Source organism: Vollenhovia emeryi, unplaced genomic scaffold (genome assembly GCF_000949405.1).
Source record: "Vollenhovia emeryi isolate VEMERY1.0 unplaced genomic scaffold, V.emery_V1.0 DF939128.1, whole genome shotgun sequence".
NCBI lineage: Eukaryota > Metazoa > Arthropoda > Insecta > Hymenoptera > Formicidae > Vollenhovia > Vollenhovia emeryi.
Genome location: NW_011967238.1, coordinates 1,295,146 through 1,303,896, shown reverse-complemented (window position 1 = coordinate 1,303,896; position 8,751 = coordinate 1,295,146). Strand labels below are relative to the sequence as shown.

The 8,751-nt window shown below is 45.2% G+C and overlaps 1 protein-coding gene across 1 annotated transcript; it reads right to left on the bottom strand.

Annotated features, from left to right (window-relative positions):
* Positions 1 to 5,537: 5,537 nt before the first annotated feature.
* LOC105568565 (mediator of RNA polymerase II transcription subunit 27) lies at positions 5,538 to 8,303 on the bottom strand. The gene is made up of 6 exons (XM_012024343.1): positions 8,110 to 8,303; positions 7,519 to 7,612; positions 6,690 to 6,906; positions 6,326 to 6,598; positions 5,948 to 6,248; positions 5,538 to 5,872 (listed from the first exon to the last, which is right to left on the bottom strand). Exons 3-6 carry the CDS (start codon positions 6,902 to 6,904, stop codon positions 5,738 to 5,740), a joined length of 924 nt encoding a protein of 307 aa, XP_011879733.1. The 5' UTR covers positions 6,905 to 6,906; positions 7,519 to 7,612; positions 8,110 to 8,303; the 3' UTR covers positions 5,538 to 5,737.
* Positions 8,304 to 8,751: the final 448 nt, after the last annotated feature.

Sequence of the window (8,751 nt, the reverse complement as noted above, 5' to 3'; positions counted from 1 at the left end):
TCGGCTGGACCGCGACCGAGGGCTTCGAGACGACGGCGAGCGGCATCATGTACAACGAGCAGTGAGAAGAGAAGTGAGAGGAGTCGGAAACGAGACGACCGTGAGGAGGAGGAGGACGTGGTCCAGCTGCGAGGCGCAGCATCTGCCGGCATCGGCGATAAGGATCGTTCGGCAGGCGACGTTCGAGGGCAACGAGTGTTCCTCATCGCTCTCGATCGCGTCTCTGTCGGTCTGTCTGCGAGCTGGATTAGTTTAACGAAGAGCATGGGGTCGATCGGGGTGACTGTTGGGAAACATTGCCAACGAATATTATGAGAATATACCTCAGCATTATGTAGGGTAAATGAGGCATCGCGATATTTTCTCCACTGATATTAGCTGACGAACGTAGCTTCTTGATCGTTCCGTGATAGCTGTTAAACGGCATAATTATTCGAATCATTTCGCGGAAGACGATCATCGGGGTCGTCGCCGAAAGGTATTCCGGTGTCGCGCTCACTCCTTGCGTCGAGACCACCCCCGATCGAGCCTTCGTCTCGACGGTGCTTGGCGGCGATAAATAGAAATTCGGGGTGGAATAAGAGAATAAGTACGCTACGAGGGATGCTGAGATCGGCGCTCGGCTGCGCTCGGCGGGGCAAGTCTCGAGGACGACGGCGGATGCGAGATGATCCTCTCGGTGAAAGCGGAAGGCTCTCTTCCTCGAGTCGGAGGGGGGGGAGCAGCGCGCGTACCGTTAACGATGGACGATGGCACGAGCGCGCGATCGAGATAGATTAACCCGAAATGTTGCGAAAGTGATTTGTGCCTAGACGAGATAGAGCTTGGGAAGAGGGGAACGTGATTCTGGGAATTGCCGCGTCGCGATCTCACGCACTACGCGAGTGCGCCTGGGGGGGAGGGGACTCGGTGCGAACATCGAAGGATATCGAAATGTGAATATCGGCGGACGCGCACGCCCGGGGGGGGGGGAGGAGGGTCGTCGGGCACGGCGAAACGGGAGGAGGACGCTCTTCGTCCGGTTCACCCCCCCCGTCGTCGTTCAACCCCTTCGTCCACGGAACCGGGGCGAACGTGTATCTATATTATATATCTTCACTTTTATATCATTAATTTTCTAGGACTCATGTCGGGACTACGTGTCGTTTTTGTATCACACTGTCCTCTGTACGATTCACCGCACCGTGTTGTGTAATTATTAGACCGTGCGCTGTTACTTCCGCGACGACGACGACGACGACGACGACAACGACGACGACGACGACGGACGATGATGGCGTACTGTGCGCGCGACTGCCATATAATTCCGCGACAACTTTAAAAGATTACGAGCTGCCCTCGAGACACTGTGATATTTTCTTTTCGTCATCTCCGGCGCTCGATCACGGAATTATCGAGAGCGAGTGTACGCTGATCGCCGGAGGGACGGAAGTGTTCCGCGTATTCGCTCGTTTCGCGAATGGAGTAGTCTCAATTAATTTACGAGCGAACGACGAGCCTGATGATTCCGACGTTTTTAAGGGGGAGGATTCGTTAAAACCGATAGATAATTTGTCGTTCAAGGGTGTGTTTCGTGAAAGCGCCAAGGAATTAAGGGGGATCAAAACGAATTTCTACCGATCCCTCTTAATCTGCCTATCTCATCGGGAGGTTCGCTTTGAGGGGGAGGCCAGGCGATTTTTCGTTGAAATCTCCGTAACCGGTAGACGGGACGAGAAGGAACACTTGCCTTTACAAATCGCGGTGTGTAACAGCGCGTTAACGAACAAGTATAGCGACTCTCGTGTCGAAAATCTCAAATTGGGCATCGACCAACTGCATTAAATTAATGTCAAAAGAAACTACACCGGATTTTAGCTTTCGATTAGCCGCAATCTCGACGACGTTCGCGATCACGTCGGACTCGTACGGTGCCTCTCGACCGCAGTGTATACTCACGAACCAATCGACCATATATTATCTCATGAAACGCAGGGTAACACTACGCAGCGCGCTTCGGCCTAGTGGACGTGTCAATTCCTCAGTTGAACCGAATATTCCTGCAGCAATACGTTTCTGGAGTCCCCCAAAAGATCGGCGAGCGAAGGAATTAAATGAAAACCCCCGGGAATATCGTGGGAAATATGCGAGTAAAAACAGATCTGTCCGAAGGGTCCCGTGTCTCTTTCCTCAAGACGTAAATTCTTCAAAACTTTCACCCCAACTTGCGCGCTAATTCACGATCGGCGACACGCGATCCGATTGCAGGTGCATTTTACCGCGACAGGAATCGACATACCTTCTCGGCCGAATCGAGATAATCAATAACAGCGGCCAGTCTGCGCAAAGGCATGCCTTTTCTTACTCCGTCATTGATCTCTCTTCCTCTCCCTCCACCCCTCCCCGTTATCGATCTTTTTAACGGAAGTGCACGCGATTCGATATTTCGGGATACTCCGCGGGAGACGGCGATCCCTCCCCTACGTTCTGTACATACGTGTGTATATACTTGTATACTTCTACTTGAGAGACGTCACTGAACCACACACCAAAGTGTATGATAATCCTGTATAACCGGAAATATATAGCGTACTCCGTTCCCTGCTAAAGTAGCATTATCGAGGAGCGACAAAACGAGGACAGGCGTGTATCTCCACTGACTCAGAGTCGTTCTAGGTTTCCTTAAAAAAATATATAAAAAAAGAAGCGAACGGTACCACGACGGAGATATCGATGTCGATCGAGCATCGTGGGCTCTTTCGAGAAACCCTCTCTCTCTCCCTCTCTCGCGATAGCACGAACCAACGAGATCGGCGATCACATTCCGCATGTGGCTTCTATTTGTCTATTTTACGTTGCACGTACGAGTAACCGCGAACGTTCGTAGAACCGTAGCCGAGTCGGGTGTAGATCCGAGTATCGGGAGATGATTTATTCTGTCGCCTCTTCAACTGCCGATAGTAACGAATGGTTTAATTAACGAATTTAATTAACGTTAATCCGACAATCGCGCTAGCCTGTATCCAAATCGGACCACCTTGCAGAAATCGACGATTATTTATCGTGCACGGTCGCGAGTCATGAATCATCACAGAGATCGGTCTACAAGTCCCTTCGAGTTTTCCTTATTTCATTCTATCCGTCCCTCCTCACGGAATTCAATTCTTCGAGTAAAATTGGCAACGTCTCTTCTCATTTCGTGCCGCCAGGCTTTATTTCACGAGTGGAACAAGACAATTTATCTAATCGCGTCTGTAAATAATACAAATGTTAAATGTGGAAAGGAACAAGAAGCCAAGGAGGCTTCAGTCGACTCTTGCTTTTCGACGATTGGAATTTCAATTCTACGGCATGACTTCCCGATGATTTCTGTCAGAGCAGCTTAACTTTGCGTGGTAAACGCGGCTTGGATCGACACGTTGTTTCGAATGTCGCGATGTAAACGCAATACGACATTTAGGATAGAGAGACTAACCGAATGACGGAAAAAACACAATCCTCAGACGGAATCCCGTGCAAAACGCAATCGTACGATATCATTCGAGCGAGCAGCCAAGGAAGTTTTTAATTATAAGCTGTCCAAAACATACAGAATCAGTGAGAAAGGCAATAAAGCTATATTCAACCGAAAAAACAAGATATGATAAAGTAGATTTCCTTGCATTATGAGTATTATCAGAGAATTCAGAATACTATATTAATTATCGATAAAGCTAGGATAGAGGCGTATATACATATAGAAACTATATATAGCTACTAGGCGATAGTAGCACGGCGTGAACGCGCTAATTAAAATATAATTGGAAACTTCACCGAGACAGGCGAATAAACTCTCTCTTTCTCTCTCTCTCCCCCCCCCCCTCTATCTTTCTCTCACACACCTCTGCGATGGCTGTACGATAATTATATCGCGGACCGCGAGTACATGCATCACCATTATATCTCCATTTCAAAATCATCGCAAGCTTTATACCAAACGCGGTACCCGTGCGATTATTTTGGCTCGAGCCGGTCGCGAATTTTTACGTTAATAAAAATATTTAAAAAAATACTTCGAGCCCGTACGGTATTTTGTCGTGGCCGTGAAATTATCCCGTCTGCGCCGCGACGAACCTACGGGGCAATCCCTTCTTTCGACCACCACCTCGCAAAAGAGAAAAGGCATGCTGCGATATGTGTTCACGAAAGACAGATCACATCGGCACCAAAAACGATATATCATTTACACACAAACACACGCATACACACACGCGCGGCAATTTTTACCCTCGAGATGCAGTATGCCGTATATGTAAAAGTCAACGCGAGACCCGTAAGCGAGTTTACGAAAGGCGCTTTCCGTCCGCGCGCGTATACGCGGGAACCGCGTCGCCCTCGTTGCGAGAGGACGCGAACGGAAAGGCCCTTCTCAGCCCTTACGCCGCAAACGAATTCACGTAACTGTAATTGACTCACATATAATAATATAAACAAATAATTCGTTTCTAAAAAAAAGATTGTAATAACGTATACATATATACATATATGCATATATTATAAAGACGACTACTTTTTAAACGCGAAGACCTAATAATGTATTTCGCACTCATCACGACTTTGATAAGAAGATAAGCAATGATCGCATCGATGGTTTTGAGTCAATGATACAATATTAAAAACTCATTGAGTATTACAAACATTAGCCTTCAAGGAAAGCAAGGAAAAAAAAAGAGAGAAAGAAAAAGAATAAGCGAGAAATTTCGAGTCCAAAATAAGTGATTACAATAACGATAACGATGTAAAATAAGTTCACTGCCAACAGAGTTCACGACTTCAAACGACTTGCGCCCGTTAGGGGGGCGCCCAATATTCCAAGATGTGAATGTGTACAGTTATGTGAAAAGTATATTATAATACAACGTAATTATATTTACATATGATACTAATTAGCATTATGTAAAACTAAATAGCATGTAAACGACACTAAGAGTGGTATACATACGTAGGATATAGGTAACAAGGAATAAAAAAAAAATACACATTGATCGCAGAGCTACTCCAAGGAAAAGAAAGAAAAAACCGTTTACGCGCCCGCTCATTTGTATATTACGATATTAAAAGTTTAGCACCGACATCAATTCTCTCCGCTGATCGATAATCAAGTTCGATTATACTTTCCTTTCGTCGTCTCGCTTCTACAAATGGGAAACAAGGGGCGTCTATTTTTATCTGTGTAATCATAAGTTTCGGATTAAAAGAGAAAAAGCGTTCACTATTAACAGATCCGACGAGAGATCTAGTCGTATATTTAATCAGCTTTCTATCCTGAGCGCGATCGGCAGTGCCGCGTGACACGACGTATGTTGTTTCGGATTGATGTACCGTCTGATACTTTGCAATTCTTCTCTCATAGAACGCGCGATGTTCTGTGCGACTTGCATTTATTAAATGTTATGTAATTGAATTCTTTTTATAAAAGCCCTTACATTCTCTGTGAAAATGTTTTACTTGCCTCGTCACCACATCCCTCGAAGAACAAAAACCAAAGGAGAATATCTTGTCGTAATGTCGCGAGATCATTTAGCGATTAGTGCGACGTATCGAGACGAAGATTTTATTTATAACTTCATTATTTTAGTATATATAATATTCCAACTAATAAATACATTCATAAAATATAAGTATTAAGTATTATTACGCTTTAGTACCGTACATTACCGCTAAGTTCGTCCAAAGATTGATTATTCGCCTAAAACACAAACTCTGAAAAGCCTGTACCTTATGGTTTGCACTCCTGATGATAAGGATCCAAAGTTCGGAAGTCTCTCCAAGTCGGAGGAAGGGCGCTGTGCAGATGCAAGCCGCAGCGTTTGCACGGGCTGCTGAACAAATGGTTCAAGCTATGGAGCCACGTCTGAAAAGGGGAGAAAAGCGTGATAGCGATCGCAACGTACCGCGCGTCCAGGATTATTAATGGGCCGTTGCTTACCATGAACGACCGCAACGCTAACTCGGGTAACGCGGGGGAGTGGAAGTGCAACATCGCGGCATGCGCGTTCTCCGTCACTTTGCGGAAGACCTTGTACCTAGACTCCGTCCATAGGTCTATCGTTTCGCCGTAACCCTTGACTACCACCCGCTCGATCATCAGTCCCTTAAATACTAGCACTGCTTTCATGATGTGTCCCAGCGTGATGTGTAATATCGCATTTGACGCAAGTGGACGAGTCACGGTCACCGTTATGTCGGGGAACAGTCGATCAAACGTCGATATCGTAGAGTCAACTTGCCTGTGCATGTTAAAACCCATGTTATTACTTTCAACATCACCAATTATACGTTGTGGAAATGGAGCAAAACAACTTACGATTGAGGTACATTGTGATTGCTGGGTGGGAATCTTCCCCTCTTTCCTCTACTACTCACATACGCGTAAGATCTCTTTAGCGTGTTTTGATTGAGCAAGCAATGGGCAACGGTGCTGTACTCGTGGACCTTATCCGTCCATTTGTAACTATTGACGACCGTGCTGTACAGCGCCTGTCTTTCCTGCGTGGTTTCCTGATTGAGATACGTCGTGTTGGCCAGATTGAACGGACCGAGCGGCGGTGTCAAACTATTTATCGCCTGTTCTACGTCCCTGCGGTGTTTCAAAGCCGCAAAAATTATATTTGTCCCACACGATAGTCCTTTGTAGAGCCGAGACTCGATCTCGGACTCTACTTAATTACCTCAAGTTATGATTCACAGTGGTGAACAGTTCCTGTAACTCGAACAAATACTTGGACTCTTTAGTTTCCTCCCCGTGCTCCGCCCGCAAGCCATTTCCAAGAGACTCAAACACCTGCCCGACGTTAGAACGGAGAACTTTGATGGCGGTCAGCGCCGTCTGCAACTGATCCATTCTTGTCGCTGTATTATTAGCCTGCAATTGCTCCATTTTCATATCTGCTGAAACAACGTCTTTTGATAATGTACGTTGTATTCTTCAACACGCAATCTACATGCAGCGCGGATACTTTTCAAAGTTCCCTACTTAACAATTGGTACCTAGTTATCTTTTACACATTGTATGAACGATAATCTAAGAGTACTATTAGAGGATTAGGTACTAAATATTGTATCAATAATGTGGTGGACACTGGTCTCCAAATCTTTAATATTCTATTTGATATCGAACGCCAAGGGAAAAAAATTTCAGTGTCTCGGAGAAGTGTTGGGCCATACTTTTTTTATTAAATACGAGATTTGTACGGTGATGGGCAGAGATGGCGACACTTTTTTTAATGGGACACGCATTTAGAGTTAGGTTCATGTTCCAAAACATTTCTACGAGGAAAATTTTACTCGAGAAATAGATCGAAAACGCTCAAAATGGTTTTGAAATGGTCATCGAGTAAAATATTCCTCGGAGACAATTTTGGAGTGCAACCCTGAATCTAAATGTATGTTCCTAAAGTAATTTAAAAAAAAGTGTCGCAACTATTCTGTCCATCACTGTATCGGCTTATAGATTAACTTATCAGGTTCTCTTAGCGTTACGTGCACAGCCTTACAGACCTGCTGTTAAATGGCGATGTATCACGTCCTCTTCCTTATCAGAAATCAACTGTGGTACAGCACGGAGCGACTACTTCTTTTCTTCTAGAGGACACTGAGGAAAAGTAAAGAATACCATTTAGTGGAAAAGTTCACTCTGAGAAAGGTCGAGCGTTGACGTCAAACTGGCGAGATATTAAGGCTGGTCTACAATACATGGAGTAAGCTGGAGTAAGGAGTAGGAGTAAGGAAATAAAATGGATTTATTTCCTTACTCCTACTCCTTACTCCAGCTTACTCCAGCTTACTCCATGTATTGTAGACCAGCCTTTAATTCGAGGGAGGACCTTCGGACAACAGTAAAATTTAGATTCGTAACTTGACGCAGTTTACCTCCGAGACATTTGTTTATGGCGAATTCGGTTGCTTGCACTAGTGCACACCGAGAGCACACCGAGGGCCTGAGCGAAATGGCTATCTCGCCAGACAGTTATTGTGCGTAACTTTAAGACAAGGATTTAAAACAGGGCTCAGGCCCTTAGTTCGCATTGTTTAAACGCGACTTTATAACCTAAAAGACTGGAATAAAGAAATTTAACGCGACTCAATAACCTTGTACGGATCGTGGAATCACCGTGCGCCTTTAAATCCAGGGACAGATGCAGATTTCTTAAGTTCTGGCTTCGATTAATTAACGAGCTGTTTTACATAAAGCGTGAAGACGCCTCGTCGGAGTCGTCGGACCTCGGATCGCGCGTTCGCTGTCCCTGACAATTCCCGTCATAGACGTAGTAAATATACACTGAGCGTCCCGTTGAACAAGCTGAGAGAGAGAGAGAGAGAGAGAGAGCGAGAGAGAGAGAGAAGATTTAAGAAGACTCTCTTTCTCTTACACCATCGTAAAAGAAAAGAATCGCGCCTCCGTCTCGATAGTGAGACCACAGGTGAGACAGAGAAGGAAAGTCTTGTTAAATCTTCTCCGTCTCTCCATTCACAAGCTTCGGCTTATTCAATGGAGAACGCTCAGTCTATATTTACTATTGTCAATGGCTACGTTCGGCATAAGAGAACACACCAATCAGATTCACGAATTTTACAACAGTTGCAAAGCAGCTTTTTCTGCCGAACGCAGCCAATGGCCGCGTTCAGCAGACACAACTGTTGAGTGAGCGCTCAGTATGATTGGTTAATACTTTTAGATCCAGCCAATCATATTAAGGATCTAAAAGTGTTAACCAATCATACTGAGCGCTC

Coding starts and splice junctions, on each gene's coding strand:
- LOC105568565 (XM_012024343.1), bottom strand. CDS start 6,904: ATGAAAATGGAGCAATTGCAGGCTAATAATACAGCGACAAGAATGGAT. Junction 6,599..6,689: donor ACTGTGAATCATAACTTGAG/GTAATTAAGTAG, acceptor GAAACACCGCAG/GGACGTAGAACAGGCGATAA. Junction 5,873..5,947: donor TAGCGTTGCGGTCGTTCATG/GTAAGCAACGGC, acceptor TCCCCTTTTCAG/ACGTGGCTCCATAGCTTGAA.